This window comes from Bubalus kerabau, chromosome 19, assembly GCF_029407905.1.
Source record: "Bubalus kerabau isolate K-KA32 ecotype Philippines breed swamp buffalo chromosome 19, PCC_UOA_SB_1v2, whole genome shotgun sequence".
NCBI classification, from domain to species: Eukaryota; Metazoa; Chordata; class Mammalia; order Artiodactyla; family Bovidae; genus Bubalus; species Bubalus kerabau.
The window spans coordinates 67,220,688-67,239,608 of NC_073642.1; the positions used below are offsets into that span (position 1 = coordinate 67,220,688).

Sequence of the window (18,921 nt, forward strand, 5' to 3'; positions counted from 1 at the left end):
TCATCTCTGGCCATAAAAATACTCCTGTGTTCTTTCAGGATTACAAGCCAGGCCATTCTCACTCCAGACCTTGCAGGCTTGCCGTGTCACCATGTCACATCCTCTGATTACTGACTTTCTTGTTACCACCCCCAAGGAGCTGGTGTGCTTCAAGACAAGGGTCACGCCTTGTTCACCATGGTATCCCTTGCACTGTGCTTTGCACACAGTGGGCATCCAACAAAATGTTTGTTGGATGAATGCCGGCAATACTGCATCAAGGGCTATGATACAAGAATACTGGTGACACAGACAAGTCTCAGGGGAGCCCCTGAGCCCCTTTAGAACTCTGTGGTCATCAACTACCAGTTTCAGAACTGTCCTTTCTGATATAGACTTACACTGGGTTTATTAGATTGTCAGCATATATGTCATTTTAAAAATGAAGTGTTATTAACCAGAGGCATTGCTCTACCCTCTCTCCACTTTTAACTTTTTTTTTTTTTTTTTGGAGAAACTATTAACCCACTTAAAAGACTAATCAAAAACCGTTTCTTCTGCACAAATGGCTGTTTAGGGCTGTGCAATTAACCTGAGGATATTCGTCTAAAGACACACGTTCAGACACCTGCATGCAGAACTTACTTTCAGGACCTCCCACGACACTCCTCACATTAGTTCTTTTTTTCTTCTTTTAGCTTTCTCACGGCAGAGCCGCGCAGGATAACCGAAAATGCTTTGCCTGGCAACTTTCAAGAGTGAAAACCCAGGCCTAAGAGAACACAATGGTTTCGAAGTGCCCAGATAAGATTCAGTTCCTAATCTTCACAGGTGAGACACCAACGGCCCCTGCACCGCTCACTCCTAGAGTCTTAATACCTAAAATATTTCTGCACTACACAAATTGCGGGAATATCAAAAAGTTAGCCCACTTCCCTTGGAAAACTCATCTCCCAAGAGCTATTAGCGAGGTAAAATGAACCACGTGATTCCTGGTCATAATGCAGAGATTTCTTCTTACGATCAAGCCAAATTAAAGAATAAAATAAAATCCCATTGGCAAAGCAGGAACCTGACCTGTCGGGTGGGGCCACCAGAGGCGGGGCCCCGGACCGGGGGCGAGGCCGACACAGGAGGAGGCGGGGCTGATCCGGGGGCGGGGCCAACACAGGAGGCGGGGTTGGCCTGGGGGCGTGGCCAACACAGAAGGAGGGGGCGGACCCCCTGAGGGCGGGGCCAACGCAGGAGGCGGGGCGGCCCCCAAGAGGCGGGGCCTAGCGGGAACCCGCGAAACCGCTGCTCGCGTGGCTGCCGGGCCTCCTCAGCCACTACCCAGCGCCGCGGCGGCCAGGGGCCGAAGTCGCCGTTCGCGTCCCTCTGGCCGCACAAGTTATTGCCATCCGTTTCAAGTGTGTCCCCTGCTCTATCTGTCCCGAACCTCCACAGCAGTCTCCGGTCTGTCGCCTCAGCCGAAGCCCCACACTCCCTCCCCAGCCGCCGCCGCTGCCCTGCGTGAGACGGACCCGAGCCGGAGCGCGGGGAGGGAGACAGAAGCCGCGCGAAGGAGCGGGGAGAACGGAGAGCGTTAGGGCACGTGAGGCGCCTCGGCCAATGGCCCGGTGGCCTGGAGGGCGGTGGGGCGGGGCGGGGCGGGGCGGGGGCGGGACCGCGCGCTGGGGGCGGGGCCGTGGTGGGCGGGGCCGCGAGCAGGGGCGGGGCCGGAGATGGGGCGGGGTGGTGCCCCGGGCTGGGGGCGGGGCCGGCGCGAAGGCGGGCTGGGGGCGGAGCGGGGCCGCGGGACGGGGGCGGGGCCGGGCGCGGGGGCGGGGAGAGCTCTGGGGGAGGGGAGGGGCGGGGCGGGCCGGGGGAGGGGCGGAGAGAAGCCGCCGCTGCCTCCGCCGCCGCCGCCGCCGCCGCTGCCGCCGCCGCGGCTGCCGCAGCCTCTGGGAGCCTGGGAAAGGGGAACCGCGAGCGAGCGAACGACTCAGTCCCCGGGCGGCGGCGGCGGCGGCGGCGGCGGCGGCGGCGGCCGGGAGGGGGAGGCGCGACGGCCGGGGCGGGGGCAGGCGGCGGGGGAGGCGGCGGCGGTCCGCACCAGCCATGCCGAATAAAAACAAGAAGGAGAAAGTGAGTCGGGTCCCGGGGCCGCCGGACGGGGCGGGCGCGAGGGGCAGCGGGGAACGGCCCGGGAGCGGGGCCCGGCGGGGCTCCCGGATCGCTCGGGTGCGGGGTGGGGGCGGGGGGCAGCGGGTCCGCCCGGGGCCTCGGAGCCCAGGCCGGGACCGGCCGGGGCGTGGGGGGCGCGGCCGGGGTTGGGGGGCGGCGCGCGCGATGGGCGCGAGGGGGCAGGTGGGGCCGCGGAGGTGGTTGACCCATCCTCGCAGGCGCCTGGACAGGGGCTTCCAAGGCCAGGGTGCAGGCGTCTCAGCAGGGACCCTCCTGCTGGGGAGGAGGGCAGCGAATGGACCGGGCTTAATGCTTGGGGAGAACGGTTTGCCCTCCGGAGGGACACTCAAGGGACTCTCAAATACTATTATTATCCTGGGTGGCGGCGGCTGCGACGGCTGTGACTGGGCTGCGTTTGCATACGGGTGGGGGGGGCGGGTATGTTTTTGCTTCAGGTGGAGCTCTGTAGCGTTTCAGAATCTCCCCGAATATCCTCGCTCCCAGAGTTGAGTGTGGGAAGGGGAAAAAAGGGTTGTGATGTGCATCTTTCAAGATTCCGAGAGCATGGTACAAATGTGCGTTTACCTGTTTCTGCTTCAAGTTTTGAGCGCCAGATAATGCAGACGAAGAAAACAAGGAGAATCTGAATTTTGGGTTGGCCGGTGGGTGTCACATCACAATCCTGGGTCTCTTAACCATATAAAGGAAGAAAGTCGTGATGATATTGATGAAAACTATCAAAAGTCATAGTTAAAGTGTCTGAATACTTATGAAACTGCATTTTGGTTTATTTGATGTTTCACAGTCTAAAAATTGAGGAGCCTAATTGATTCTGCTTGATGTTTCCCAGGAATCACCCAAAGCAGGGAAGAGTGGAAAAAGTTCAAAAGAAGGACAAGACATAATAGACTCAGAGGTAACTATTCTTAAATATTGTTTCCATTTTTTTCATAAACACCTTTTTAGGGCAGGAAAACTGAGGGTGAGAAAATCTAGGCTCTTCTGAAATGTGTCCCTGTATGAGATATTTTACTGGTGTTGCTCATAGCCCTCCATTTTAGTTATTTGGGTTTGTATTATTTGTCTTTGGGGAAATAAGAATGTTTTCAGACCAGTTGTGTACGTCTGGCGCAGCTGGTATATTCAGGTTCACCACCTGAAATCTAGCAGCCCTGCTGTGGAGCCTGGCGTCAAGGACTCTTTGAAGACTGGGTTCAGGTTCCTTTCAGTTTTCCCATCCTCCTTCTTCCTTTGCAAGGGGCCAGGTCTGTCTCTCAGCTTCCCCGGTGGCTCAGTGGTTAAAAATATGCCTGCAATGCAGGAGACGCAGGATCGATCCTTGGGCTGGGAAGATCCCCTAGAGGAGGAAATGGCCACCGACTCCAGTATTCTTGCGGGGAAAATCCCATGGCCAGAAGAGCCTGGTGGGCTACAGTCCATGGGGTCGCAAGGAGTCGGCCACGACTGAAGCGACTGAGCATGCTCACAGGCAGGTCTGTCTCAGCAGCTCGTCCTCCCCCTCCTCCCATCATCCTTGCTTTCTGGGCTGCAGACTTTGCTGTGTTTTTCCCTGTAAGTGTCCTGTCCCATTAGCCTCTGTCCCTCACAGTGCTGGTATATTTTGGATTTTCTGGTATTGCTATTTTTGTGCAATCGTCCGTCATCTTTCACATTGTTTTTCTTTGTATTGGCCAGTTCTGACTGCTTTCGCTTCTTTCCTTTGGGCTTATTGAGGAAGCTGCCAGAGTGCTTTGTGGGGACTGTGTCTACCTGGTGGGAGCGTGCTTTGAGGGTGTCTACAGAGCCAGTGCTTGGCTTCACCCTTTCTTCCTTGCAACCAGTTTAGCTAGAGCACCTTGGGCTGAGGGTCTGGGAGCCGCACGGACCCAGGCAGAGCTAATGGGTTGTTTTGAATCCTTGGTAGCAGAGAAGCTGCTTAATTTGGTGTCATAGTTCTCCAGAGCTGGACTGTTTAGGTCCCTAGTCTTATCGCCAATGATGGTAATTTACAAGTGTCAGACCCTTTCCTATAAGCCAAATTAGAATCGAGTTCAGTTCTGTCTGGGAAATAAGTTAACAGGCCATTATCTGCACTAGCCTTTTTTTTTTTTTTTTTTTAATATATATAGCCCCAGGTTATCTTTTCCTTACCATTTGGTACGTTCTAAGTCTCCCTCCTCTTCAGAAGGTGGTTTACTCCAGCAAATCTGTTGCCCTCCCCAAAGCAGAAAACAGAAATCCAAAAGGTTCCTTAAATACCAGTATCTTTGTGCCAGTCTTCCCCTGTTCTTCTTTTATAGCAGACAGTCACGTTTCACTGTGGCATTCTTGCATTTGACTTGGCTTACTTCCGTGTCACTCTTTTGACTAAATTGATTTAAATGAAATTTAGCTGCTCTGCAAAGGTATATGCCTTTTCTTTTCCCTTTTTTGGTTTGTTGCTCTTTCATTAAAACTGCTTAGTCTTCCGAGTGCTGCCCCGGACCTTTCTTGCTCGCATACCTGTCTCTGTTAGTGTTGCACACGCACAGATCAGTGCATATGGTTCATTTATTCCTGTTTTAATGAAAAGAACCTGACTGTAAGGATGGAAAAAGTTAAGTTTGAATCTGGAAAACAACAACAACAACAACTGCTCAGCAACTCAGCAATCCCAAAGCCACTCCTAAATCAAGTGTCTGTTTGAGGTGGATTGGGTTCTTAGACTGTCAGTGGCTTAAGAATCTTGAGGTGTGGCCTCCAGTGTCTTGAGTGTGATGCCCCACTTGTCTTTCTGTATTTTTTCCAGCGCTACTGTCTAAGAGCTGGAGCTACAGAGCTCGAAATTACCACTGAAAAGTACTGAAATGTTGGGCCCTTCATTGCTTCCTCCTCAGGATCCCAGAGGCAACATGGCATATTAAGCCTGACACTTGGCAGGTCCTGGGTATTTTGCAGGAGCACTAGCCGAGGCTCTTCTGTGCCTCTGAACTCTGGGTTGGCCATTGCTTTCCCGCTGTTGTCTCTCTCCCCTCTGTATTCTTGTCCATCTTCACTTCTAGTCCCACCCCCTTAGCCAGTGCGATTTACTCACACGGGTGAATGAAACCATCGCACACTCTCTTCCCCTCCTGTCTGCCGATGTTACTTTGAGCTGGAATGTTTTAACCTGAACGGTTCACATGGGTTTATAGTTTCCCCCGGGCTTCCCTGGTAGCTCAGTCGGTAAAGAATCTGCCTGCAGTGCAAGAGACCCAGGTTCGATCCCTGGGTCGGGAAGATCCCCTGGAGAGGGAAATGGCAACCCACTCCAGTATCCTTGCCTGGAAAATCTCATGAACAGAGGAGCCTGGTGGGCTGCAGTCCATGGGGTTGCAAAGAATCACTTACTTACAGTTTCCCACGCTGCTTTTCGAACCTTTCAGATGTCACATCACCTTCACGGTCGGCATTGGCTCAGGTTACCCTGCAGACACACCTCCATTAGGACAGTTAGCACATCCTGGACCTCATAGCCCGAGGGGTACAGAGCAGGTGCTCGTCCAGGGCAGACAAGTCATCCCGACCGAGAACACTTAAAAGAGCTTGGCCTGTGGCTGACTCGGTATACCAGCCACTTCAAGTGTGGGGAAAGGTCTTTATACAAAGTCCTGGCTGGCGACAAGCTGGCCTCAAGGAAAACAAAGGAGCTGGTGGCTAGCATCGCAGACCGCTTTGGTTAGAATGGGGGCCATTTAACGGCATGAGTCTTTAGCAAGAACATGAAGTCCTGCAGGCAGGACAAGTGTGGCTGGAGCAGTGCCTCAGCCGGGGGCTCGTGAGCACAAACGCTGACCCCTGGGTGCCGTCAGCAGTGGCACCTAACTTCCGTGGCCCTGGCTCCTCATCTCTAAAATGACTTGGTGAGTTTCACATTTGACCATTTTTAACTGCATGGGATAGATCAAGCGTGACCCCTCTTGAAAGTTTTCCCCACAAGATATATGGCCAGGATATATCTCTCAGGGCAGCAAGATACCATTAAAAGTCATAACTGCTGCTGTATAACTTTTGTCTTTTAGTAGAAATTTCTACTCCTTGACTGACCTGTATTTGGTACATCTTTGATTTTTTTTCTTTTTTGCAAGTAGATTTTTTTTTTCCTCCTTAGAAACAGAATGGTTAATGTTTGACTTGCCTTTCCATAAGTGTCCTGGGAATCAGTTTCCACCCATTACTTCCTGCTGGTTTATTTCAAGCATGCTTTTAAGGAGTGAGGACACAGATGAGTTCACGGGGACCTTGACCTTGTAGACCTGTGGCGATTGACAGAGCGAACTTGTCCCTGAGCAGCTGTCCTCAGTCAGCATCGAGTCTGTAGACACATAGCTAGGCTCATTGGATGAGCGTTTAGAACCCTAATAAACCGCTTGGAGAGTCCCAGAGTCCACTGCAGAGGATCAGACCACGCGACTATGTGCTTTGTTATCATTATTTCAATTTGTGTACTGTGTCCAAAGTTACGTTTTTAAAAGCGTCGATGCTTTCTGTAAAGAGATTGGTTGTAAGCACATTAAAGGTCGTTCGAGTGTTGTTCTCTGGTCGTGTGTCTTCCTTATCCTGTTTCAGCTCAGTTTTGTTTGAAAGTCTCTACAGCAACTCTTACATAATATCTGTTGCTGAAAGGAAAGCTGAACAGCCCTCTCTCCTAACCTGTGAGCTTATTCTGTCCCCTTCCACCTTCAGCAGTAGCTCGTCTTCCTCTCTGTGACCTGTCCCTTTGCATTCCCCACCTGCTCCGCTCAAGGTTCCTGAGACAGGAAGCCAGACTTGCTGGGGTCCCGTCGGCATCGGTGGTAGAGTCCTGTTTTAGAAATTTAAACTGAAATTTTAGAGATGCTTATTAATTCATCTAATAGTGACAGTAACGCCCGTTACATGTTAACAGGAATAACGTTTTTGTGAAAGATGCCTGTCCATGAAAAGTTTTTTGACTCTCCAGTCGCGTGATTTGGTAGCAGGCTTTCTGAGCTGCATAAGGTTGGAGAAGGACGGCGAAGTGGTTGTGCTTTCAAGGGGACAGCCATGGTCCTCCCCTCCTGAGAGGAGAGTCCCCACCTCCCATCCCCAGAACACCAAAGCCTCTGTGTGGAGGCTGAATTCTCAACTCAGGCTCACTGGGGGCTTCCCGTGCCCCTTCTCCCATCGTCATCTTACCGATTTTTTCCAATACAACCGCAAACTGGCCTCCAGGGACACTCGGAGAGGGCTCCAAGGAGGAGTACTTTAAAATCTGTTTTGATGGGACTTCCCTGGCTGTCCGGTGGTTAGGACTCTGTGCTTCCACTGCAGGGGAATCCTGGTCAAGGAACTAAGATCTCTCATGCCGCTGGGTGGGGCCGAAAAAAACAACTTGTTAAAAATTCTTATGTAATTATTTTGTTGTTCATTGTTCAGTCGCTAAGTCACGTCCAGGTCTTTGTGACTCCATGGACTACAGCACGCCAGGCTTCCCTGTCTTTCACTATGTCCCAGAGCTTGCTCAAGCTCGTGCCGTCCAACCATCTCACCCTCTGCTGTCCCCTTCTCCTTTTGTCTTCAGTCTTTCCCAGCATCAGGGTCTTTTCCAGTGAGTGGGCTCTTCACATCATGTGGCCAGAGTATTGGAGCCTCAGCTTCAGCATCAGTTCTTCCAATGACTATTCGGGGTTGATTTCCTTTAGGATTGACTGGTTTGATCTCTTTGCTGTCCAAGGGACTCTCTACAAGTCATTTTGTTGGGAATGGGAATTCCGCATCATCATTGCTTAGGGCCCAGGTGTCCAGGAAGAGGCGGCTCTACAGAGAGGATGGTCGGGTTGGTAGGATGTGGGGTCTGGAGGTGCCAGGAGCGCACTGTCCTCAGGGAGTAAGACTCCCTGAGCTATCCCCTCTCTAGCGCCGGCTCCTGTCCTGTGCTACAAGCTGGACACTTGGTGGTCACAGAGTGCCTCCCACCAGAGACCCGCTGCTCTTGAGAGGGCAACCCAGCCTCAGCACTGCAGCCATGGGGGCCAGGTGCACCCCTGTGGTGCCGCCCGTGGTGCTGTGCACTCAGGAGCTCCCCCGGGATCCTTGGGCAGCCCCACTAGGTGCCAGCAGCTCCCCATCTCCGGCCATGACAAGCAAAAATGCCTCTTAACGTGGCCCAGTGTCTCTTGGAGGCCAAAATGGCCCCGTGTCGCAGCCACTGCTCTAGAAAGCTCTCTGCACAAATCACGCACGCTTGCTTGTGAGTCGTGCCTGGCACGTGGATGGGAAGAGCTGTGCTCAGATAGAGGGGCACCCACACCCCTTCATACCCTTCAGAATTCATGAAGGTCCCTGAGAGCTTTGACTGAGGTGGGCTATAACTATGTATTTCATATCAGAAACTAAAAGAGAAAATTTTTTGTTATGCATTAATTTATTTAATACCTATACCACACCTATGGCGTGTTGACATAAATAGAATATTTTTCATCAGGAATTACTATTTACAAAAGTTCACCAGGAAAAATGGCATTGCTCTGTGTTTCTGCAAATCCCTGTAATATCTGGCTTAACTGAAGATAGCTGGTCTCCTGAGTCTGTGCCTGCATTCTGTCTGTTTTGATATCATATGTCGGTAGCAGGCAATGGCACCCCACTCCAGTGCTCTTGCCTGGCAAATCCCATGGGCGGAGGAGCCTGGTAGGCTGCAGTCCATGGGGTCGCTAAGAGTCGGACACGACTGAGCGACTTCCCTTTCACTTTTTACTTTCATGCATTGGAGAAGGAAATGGCAACCCACTCCAGTGCTCTTGCCTGGAGAATCCCAGGGACGGGGGAGCCTGGTGGGCTGTTGTCTATGGGGTCGCACAGAGTCAGACACAACTGACGTCACGTAGCAGCAGCAGTCCAGTAGCCTGTGAGAAATCAGCAAAATGATGGTTATAAAGACAAAGCATGTCTCAATGTTACCATAAAAATAGGAGACCCCCCCCCCCAGGGGCGTCAGGGAGCCCACTCGGAGACCTGATGTTTAGACTACTCCTCTCATCCCTTTCCTGCTTTCGTCTTTCTATCTCCAACTCAAGTTCATTTGTTCTGAAATTTAGAGGAAACTTTTTCTCACCATCCTGCAACGTGTTTTTTCCCTGTCTTTTCAATTTGCATAGCAGTTATCTGCCCTGCCAATTGTTTACCATGTATAGTGCCTCGGACAACTTTAATTTACCTGAGATTTACCTCCCCACTAGACCGAGACCTCGAGGCCAGCGCTTTAACTGGATTCTTCTTTGCACTTGCCAGATGTGTTAGGACCTGGAGTCAAGAAGTACTTGTTGGTGGATTTTGAAAGTGTTCAGGAAGGAAGAGAGCTTCGAATCAATCAGCTGGCTGTTTTCTTTCTGATTCTGTAAATTTGAAAGAAAAAAATCTCTCTTGGTAAGAGGCTTATTTATGTATCGCCTCCTTGATCATCTAAGGGAATTTTAATGCAGAATTTTCATTCAGTGTAATTTGTTTCAAATAAATAGCATTATATTAGAGCAGAAGATTGGGCCTTCCCAGTGGCTCAGCAGTAAAGAATCCTGCAACGCAGGAGCCACAGGAGACACAGGTTCAAACCCTGGGTTGGAAAAATTCCCTGGAGGAGGGCATAGCAACCCCCCCAGTTTTCTTGCCTGGAGAATTCCTTGGACAGATAAGCTGGCATGCTACAGTCCATGGGGCCACAAAGAGTCGGACATGATGGAAGCACCTCAGCACACACACACACAAATCTGAAGCTTATTGTCTTAGGTGTTTTTTCTGATGTTTCTAAAGATTCTTGTAAAAGGTTTGGTTGGCCCTTGGATAACATGGGGGTTGGGGTGACTGTTTGCACAGTCAGAAATCCCAGCATAACTTAGAGTTGGCCCTTCATATCCACAAATCTGGGGTGCTTTATCATTCTTTTTACATTTATTTTGGGAATATTTCTCAGTAGCTCATACGTATTTTGTAAGTTGTGTGTGTACATGTATAGAAAGAGACAAAAGTTGGAGTGTGTCTTGTCCTGTTAAAGGCGCTGGGGAAGACAAGAGGGAGGCCCTCGTCGTCGCCCGTGAAGCGTGTTTTCTGTGACTTGTGAAGGGCCACAGCTGTTGCTCTCAGACATTGAGTAGAACTGGGGGTAACTTGGCCCCTGTCGTCCCGCTGAATGGATGGGTCGAGGTGGGGCACGTTCTTGTAAAGAGCTCCCCCTACAGCCGTGGGCGAGGAAAGCAGAGGGTTTAAAGCAGACCCAGGAGCCCCCGAGCTCACGTGGGACGGGGGGTGTGGCGGTGGACGTGGGGAGTGCCTCGTGGGTAAAGCCCGCTGAGGTCAGTGAGCACCCCTCTCCTCTTCAGTAAAAGCTCCTCTGCCTGACGAGTTAGCCTGGAACTGACTTGTATGAGATAACAGGAAGCATCCCTGTTTGTGGGAGGTCCTGGGTCAGCCTTCTCCCAGCGAGTGCAGGCCCGGAGCCCTGCCCACGGCGGTGGCGAGGTCACCCCCCGGCGAGGAGCGCAGGGTGAGTCAGTCTGCAGCAGCATGAATCACGGGGATCTTTTCCTAAGTCACAGGGAAAATTCCTCTGAAAGATGGCAACTCTCACAGCGTCTCCGGAGTTTCCTTAAGTACTGGGCACTTGCCCAGGTCGGGACACGATGCTGTCTGGCTTGGCCCAGCGTTCTGGTAACAGCCTGGCGTCTTCCTGTCCGCTGGTGGTGTTGAGCCAAGTCTCCCCAGGCCCTGCTTGTAGGTCAGCTTCCAGAACAGCAGCTGCTGAGACGTGTTGCTTCCCAAACCCCGGGCACGGCGTCATCTTCATTTTCTCCACCTGGGGGCGGGAGAGAGCCGGCCTAGAAGTAAACGCTCCAAGAGGGGAGGAAGAAAACCTCTCAGTTGGAGGACTTCATGTTTTCCTCTATCAGGTTGGAAGTGTTGGTTGCTCAGTCGTGTCCGACTCTTTGCAACCCCATGGACTACAGCCCGCCAAGTTCCTCCATCCATGGGACTCTCCAGGCAAGAATACTGGAGTGGGGTGCCATTTCCTTCTCCAGGGGGGTCTTCTCGACCCAGGGATCGAACTCAGGTTTCCTGCATTGCAGGCAGATTCTTTAACGTCTGAGAAGACTTTATCATAAGTGAGTTTTTTTTTTGTATTGATTTATTTGACTCCAGCAGCTTTAGTTCCCGCATGTGAGAGCTTCCCTGCTTCATGTGGGATCTAGGTCCCTGACCAGGGACCAGACCCATGCCCCCCTGCGCTGGGAGTGCAGAGTCTTAGCCACTGGACCACCAGGGAAGCCTATATGTGTTTTTTAAAGATGAGCTTGAGCAAGGCTCTAAAGGGGCATTGTGTGTGCATGCTAAGTCACTTCAGTCGTGTCCGACTCTGTGCAACCCCATGGACTGTAGCCCACCAAGCTCCTCTGTCCATGAGATTCTCCAGGCAAGAATACAGGAGTGTGTTGCCATTTCCTTCTCCAGGGCATCCTCCCGGCCCAGGGATCTAACCTGTATCTATTACACCTCCTGCGTTGGCAGGCGGGTTCTTTTGCCACTAGCACCACCGAAGGGGCGCTGCTGCTGCTAAGTCGCTTCAGTCGTGTCCGACTCTGTGCAGCCCCATAGACGGCAGCCCACCAGGCTCCTCTGTCCCTGGGATTCTCCAGGCAAGAACACTGGAGTGGGGTGCCATTTCCTTCTCCAATGCATGGAAGTAAAAAGTGAAGGGGAAGTCACTCAGTCATGTCTGACTCTTAGCGACCCCATGGACTGCAGCCTACCAGGCTTCTCCCCATGGGATTTTCCAGGCAAGAGCACTGGAGTGGGGTGCCATTGCCTTCTCCGAAAGGGGCGCTAGTTCTTACCTAAAGCTGGTTCTGGCCAATGGGAGTAGCAGTGTGCCTGGCACCACCAAGACATTAGACCCAAGAGTTAGCTGCTCGACACACGCAGCTAAGTGTGAATTAACAAAAAATAAATCAGATTCAGAAGTTCAGTTCCTCAGTCACACCAGCCGCATTCCACGTGCTCAGCAGCCACATCTGGCCATGGGTGCCCTGCTGGACAGCACACAGGGAGCAGTTCCCACTTCGCAGGAAGTTCTACTGGACAGAGCAGCCTCAGACCCCAGCAGTAGCTTTCAAAATAATTCCAGTGTGAGCGCTTTGAACTTGTTAGCTGTCACTCTTCTTAATATAAAGGATCAAACCTAGGATTAAATTTAAGAGACAAGAAGACATATAAACTGACCAAAAGAGCAAATGGGTAAAATTAGAGAAAAGAGGCAGGTGACAAGGGGAATGTGAGGTGGGAAAGAGGCCCCGCCTACCTTCTAAAGCCCCACCCCTGATACTCAGCCCGAGGCCACGCCCTCCCCATCAGGGTGGACCCAGGGAGTGGACCCAGGGCGGCCCCGGGGAAACAGCAGCCTTATGTCCTTCTCGTGTTTCTTTTTAGACATTTATCTTCGTTTGTGGGTTGCAGGTGGCGGGGATCAAAACACACTTGGTTTTAAAAAAAAAAAGAGTCCAGAAGTCTGCAGTTTCGCATTTTCCTTGATCTACTCTGAGCCCTGCATCCTAGAGCAGAGCTAGTCTGGTTCCTTCCAGATCTAACGGGCGCAGTGCTGCATGCTGAGAGAGAGAGCCTGGGCTCTGAAGGGCAAGGCCTTTCTGCTTTCGGGGTGAACCTCATCTCTCCCAGAGTCATCTTCCTCCCCTCAGCTAGCATTCTCTTGGTCTCTTGTCTCTCTCTTTCCTTCCTGACACATTGTCTTATTTTATTCAAATACCAGTCTGCTCACACATGGTCCAGGAACACCCACAAAATTGTTGTTCAGTTGCTCAGTCGAGTCTGACTCTTTGCGATCTCAGGACTGCAGCACACCAGGCTACTGTGTCCTTCACCATCTCCTGGCGTTTGTTCAAACTCATGTCCTTTGAGTCGGTAATGCCACCCAGCCATCTCATCCTCTGTCGTTCCCTTCTCCTCCTGCCTTCAGTCTTTCCCAGCATCAGGGTCTTTTCCAGTGTGTCAGCTCTTCACATCAGGTGGCCAAAGTATTGGAGCTTCAAATTCAGCATCAGTCCTTCCAATGAATATTCACGGCTGATTTCCTTTAAGATTGACTTGTTTGATCTCCTTGCTATCCAAGGGGCTCTCAAGAATCTTCCTCATCACCAATTCTTCGGCTCTCAGCCTTCTTTATGGTCCAACTCTCACATCCATACATGACTGCTGGAAAAACCATCGTTTTGACTATATGGACCTTTGTTGGCAAAGTGATATCTCTGCTTTTTAATATGCTGTCTAGGTTTGTCATAGCTTTTCTTCGAAGAAGCAAATGTCTATTAATTTCATGGCTGCTGTTACCATCCGCAGTGATTTTGGAGGCCAAGAAAATAAAGTCTCTCAATGTTTCTATTGTTTCCTCATCTATTTGCCATGAAGTGATGGGACCGGATGCCATGATCTTACGTTTTTCAATGTTGAGTTTTAAGCCAGCTTTTTCGCTCTCCTCTTTAACCGTCATTAAGAGCCTCTTTAGTTCCTCTTCATTTTCTGCCATTAGATTGGTATCATCTGCATATCTGAGGTTGTTGATATTTCTCCCTGCAGTCTTGATTCCAGCTTGTGCTTCATCCAGCCCAGCATTTTGCGTGATGTACTCTGCATATAAGTTAAATAAGCAGGGTGACAATATACAGCCTTGACGTACTCCTTTACCAATTTGGAACCAGTCCATTGTTCCATGTCTGGTTCTAACTGTTATTTCTTGACTTGCATACAGGTTTCTCCCATCTCTTTAAGAATGTTCTACAATTTGTTGTGATCCACACAGTCAAAGGCTTTAGCATAGTCAATGAAGCATATGTAGACATTTTTCTTCTCTGTGATCCAGTGGATGTTGGCAATTTGATCTCTGGTTCTTCTGCCTTTTCTAAATCCAGCTTGTACATCTGGAGGTTCTCAGTTCACGTACTGTTAAAGCCTCTCTTGGAGGATTTTGAGCTCTACCTTGCTAGCATGTGAAATGAGCACAGTTGTATTGTAGTTGGAACATCGATGTAATAAAGCAGATATAATCACATATGAAAGATTGGTCTTCAGACATCATAACCAGTGATGCCACACTTGCCCACAGTCTCCCCAACATAAATCCACAGTCATGCCTTGGTGGCCACTAAGCCATTCACAGAGCTTCCTTAACTGCACTGTCTGAAGCTGCCAGTCTTAGCACTGTGGACAGTGCTAAGCTCTAAATAGCTGTAGAGATCTCAGCAGGAGATGGAGGAACCAGCTCAACCTTGGCATAGCACCCAAGCATGGCCAGTCCAGGCTTTGAGTAAGTCACAACAGCTTTGACCATGCTGCGGCCTACCCGCAAGGTTACTGACAAACTGGGCTGCGGTTCTCTGATGGAAAGTCCATCGCCCCGCCTGGCCAGCCGAATGGCCATCGTGTTTTACGTTGCAGGCTTCTGTTCAGTAGATGCACTCAGTCACCCAGCAGGCACGTTCTGAGGCCCCGCTGTGCTGAGCACCGCCGCAGGTGCTGGGGATTCGACGCGGGACACAGCAGGGCTCCCGCACGCGTGCAGCTTGCTTTCAGTGAGTGCCGTGTACTCTCTTGTATCTAAGGGGCAGCTTTCAGTGAGTGCCGTGTACTCTCTTGTATCTAAGGGGCAGCGGTCGCACTGGTGTGGGACCGCCTCGTACTGGGCAGAGCTGCGGTCCCGGGGCTCTGGACACCAGCAGCTCCCGCTGGTCCTCGTGACACCGAATCCAGGTGTGTCACATGTCCAGACACCCCTGGTGGGCAGGACCACCTCTGGCTGCCCTGTGCTGGAAGCCAGGAGGCTGCTGCAGGTGGTCAGGGACAGTCTCCCCAGGGAGACGAGGGCAAAGGTGAGACCTGAGGGTGGAGAAGGAGCCAGAGATGCAGAGATCTGGGAAACGGTGTTCCAGCCAGAAGAAGCAGCTAGTACAAAGGCCCAGGCAGGAGGGAGCTGGGTGTGTCCACCAGAAAGAAGGCCAGCCGGGCTGGAGAGAAGTGAAACACGTCGAGGAGGAGTTTGGAAAGATGGCGCACAGGCTCGCCCAGCAGGCTCTCAGGCTCATCCGCGGCATCTTGGATTCTTACTCTAAGATGATGGGGTGAGCAGGGACGTGAGATGATCCGACCTAAGTGGTTCCAAAGACCTCTGCACCTGCTGGGTAGGAACCAGAGGGCGGAGAGTGGGAACGGGGAGGCGCGAGAGTGGGACAGGGAGGCGCAAGAGTGGGAACAGGGAGGCGCGTTTCAGGTTGAAGACCCAGCCCCTCAGATGCCGGGGTTCCTCGTCCACACTTGGGAGGATGAGGCTGGGCCCGGCTGGCCATGAGCACTGCAGCTGGGTGGGCTTGTCAGCTGACCGCTGGCTTTACAGGCCTGAGCTGAGAGCTGGCGCTTGTGGCTTCTGACCCCTGAAGGAGAATGCAGACAGCTGTGCTCTGTGGGGCCGGCTCCTACCCCCGCAGCCTTCGTTTTTTCCTGGACAGTCTGGTTTCTTCAGAGAATGCCTTTCTTCCCTCACAGACAGCTGGTTCTCCAGTGTCACGGACACGCGGTTCTGTAGCTGTGGATGGTCAGCATTCAGTCCAAAAAGTAATCTCCTTTTCTGCCCCATATCTCTTCTTTTAAAGTTTGTTTTGTTTTGCTTTGTTTTTTGGCCGTGCTGCGTGGCATGTGGGATCTTAGTTCCGCCCCCAGGGATCGAGCCTGTGCTCCCTGCGTTGGACACACAGTGTTAACCACTGGACCGCCAGGGAAGTCCTTTCAGCCCCAAACTTCACTCCTGCGCACACTGCCCAGAATTTCTGAGTCTGGGGGCTCTGTGGAAGCAGGTCACCTGCCTTTTCCCGCCAGCCTCACCCGCTGTGTGGTTTCCAGAGCGAGGTTGCCCCGGTCTTGCTTCGTTGGCCCCACCCCTCCGTCTGCTTTCTACTCTCGAGACATCTGGGGAGTGAACGCTGTCTTGTCCTTAGATGCCCCAGCGACTCCTCGTGCAGACCTTGTGATTGGAGGTTGTAACTTTCCGTGCCTTCATCGTCACTTGTTTAAGACTTACACCGTTAAGTGTGAGTGCAGGCCTGACCTCCATCAGGAAATTCTCTTCTGTTCTTCCTTCTTTCTCACCCCTCAGCCAGGGGTTGTTGGCAACCACTCATTGCTGCCATTGTAGCAAGTGAGCAGCCATGGCCAGTAGGTGAATACATGGGTGCGGTTGTGTTCCAGTAAAACTTTGTTTGCAAAAACAGGTAGGGGGCCAGATTTGGCCCATGGGCCATAACTCACTGACCCCTGGCTTAGTGGACTCCAAATCAGGTTCAGTGCCTAAGAGAAACCCTTTGGTGAGGGCACTGATGCTGCTGGTGAGTTTCTGGGCTCTGCTCTGAAGCCCGTGGAGACTGTGCTCTGTGAAAGAGATATGCCTTTGTCTTTGATCCCACTCCCCACCTAGATGCCATTGAGAGGCCAGTGATTTGGCCCTGCTCAAATAAGCGATAAATGTCTTTCAGCTAATTGTGAATTTTTTGAATTGCAGCGTTTGAATGGCAGGAAAGAGGTGCTTGTTTAGGAGTGATCCTCTATATGGGGAAACATCTAGGAATGAGGCTTTATCACAAATCCAGTTGTCTGTTTTGGTGTTTGAATGAAATAGAATACTGAGAAGCTGACAAATACCCATATATCTGCTGTCCACATTTTTCTTCACTCTGATTTTATGGGGGTGCAGTTGCCTGGCTGCATAGAAAGTTGGGGATTTGGGCATATTGCTGGGTCCAGAGACCTTCAGGCTTGATGCACCCCACGTTAGAAACTGCCGGGGACCGCTTTTCCTGAGGATGAGGAAGCCCTTCCACCTTCCAAGGTGCAGCCTGGGCTGCTTGCAAGACCTGGGAAGGGGGGTTCTCGTGCCCCCAGCAGACACGCCTCTTGCTGTGCCCCTCCCTGGGGGCGCAGCGGTGTGCAGGGGCTGGGCAGGGGCGCCTGACAGACTCCCCCTCCAAGACCCCACTGCCAAGGCCTCGAGGGTCCCGACAACCGGCAGTGATAGATGCCCCGCCCCCCAGAGTCCGCACAGCCCTGCGGTAAAGAGGCCCTGAGCTGAGAAGAGCGGGCCTGGCTCCCACTTCACTGACGGGGCTTCATGTGAGTCTCAGGGCATCCCGAGGCCCCCACGTCCCACCTGGAAACGCAGCTGCCTCTGACGTGGCGGTGGGCGTCTGCACCCTCGCTTCAGAACCTCCAGAGCCCGCTGACTTGCAGCGACGTCCAGTGGAAGGAAAAGGGCAGCTTTTTTGATTAATAATTCTGAGTTTGATAAACTTCCCATCAGGACTTCCCTGGCGGTCCAGTGGTTAGAACTCATGCTTCCACGGCCGGAGGCGCAGCTTCCATCCCCAGTGGAGGAACTAAGATCCTGCGGGCCACACAGCGCATCCAAATATTAATAATAATGATCATTTTCCATCACTGATCCAAAAACAAACGAGGCTGAAGCCAGTCTTGGAGCACCTCTCGCCTCACTGAGTGAATACATAAAAACAAAACTGCCCATCACCTCCTTTCCCGGAGTGGCAAAGAAAGGAAGAAGTTAGTGTGCTTAGATCTTACCCAAGTCAAGTAGCTTAGACAGTATCATTCTTCTTTAGAAAAATTTCTTGTAATTCCAAGATGGACAATCGAGTTTTCATTTTGCGTGTAAACACCTAAACCAGGGAAGCACCCCGTTGTCCGTCACCGTTGAGCCGACACGAGCGCCTTCTCGCGCCAGAGCCCCGAGCAGACTTGGAAGTGCACACCCGCGACTCCAGGGCTGCTGTGAGTGAGTCCATCTGGAAGGAGGAAGGCCCTTTGGGAGCGCTGGGTTAGCGGCTGTCGTGTGTTTCTCTTTCTGTTCCATACCGGTTCCTCCCTTGTGCGTGGCTGGCACTGTCCTTGACATGAGCTGGCATTCATAGTTCAAAAGTCCAAGAGCTGCCAGTCTTCTTTTGGAGGGGAGACCACCGTCCCAGCGCCAGACCCTGTTTAGAGGTCAGTGGGGGATCACAGGACAAAGAAGCTCCTGGTTCTGCCTAGGGTGAGGGCAGGGGGTTCTGTAAACAAGCCAAAAAGGAACAGATGACATCCTTTTTTATATGTGGTCAAAGATACCCAACAGGAAGCGTACCCCTGGTGACGCTTCGTGCGCCCTCCGTGCTGCGCAGCCCTCGCCACCGTCTGCTTGCAGACATCGTCCTCACCCCCGAAGGGAAGCCCCTAAGCGGAGCCTTCGCTTTTCACCTCCCCCACTGCTAGGCCCTGACAGCCACTCACCTGCCGTCTCACCGTGGATTTTCCTGTTCTGGTTGCTTCTTACAGATGGGATCATACAATATATGGCCTTTTGTGGCTGGCTTCTTTCATTGCACATGGTGTTTTCAAGGTCCATCTGTTTTGCAGCCTGTCTCTGTATGGCACTGCTTTTCGTGGCCGAGTAATACTCCGATGTGTGGATATGCCATATTGTGTGTTATCGTTTGAGAGACACGTGGGCTTTCCTGCCTTTGGTTGTTGTGAACAGTGCTGCTGTGAATACTGGTGTGCAAGGTTTTGCTTCAGCACCACTTTTTCAGTTCATTTGGCTATATACCTAAGAGTGGGCAAAAGTCCCTTTTGCCAAGTGAGGAAACATTTTCATAGGTTCCAGAAATTAGAATATGAGCATTTTTTGAGGGTCACTGTCATCAGCCTATG

The 18,921-nt window shown here is 51.9% G+C and overlaps 1 protein-coding gene across 3 annotated transcripts in view; it reads left to right on the top strand.

Moving 5' to 3' along the window:
- The first annotated feature begins 2,037 nt into the window (after positions 1-2,037).
- Positions 2,038-18,921, top strand: part of PPP2R5C (protein phosphatase 2 regulatory subunit B'gamma) — a 140,693-nt gene continuing 123,809 nt past the window's right edge. Inside the window, exons 1-2 of one of the 3 annotated variants that reach the window (XM_055556595.1) lie at positions 2,038-2,106; positions 2,996-3,061. In XM_055556595.1, the coding sequence (XP_055412570.1) occupies positions 2,080-2,106; positions 2,996-3,061 (93 nt within the window). In that variant the 5' untranslated portion in view covers positions 2,038-2,079. The remainder of the gene's footprint in view (positions 2,107-2,995; positions 3,062-18,921) is intronic. The other 2 variants (XM_055556603.1, XM_055556600.1) reach the window with 2 other exon arrangements.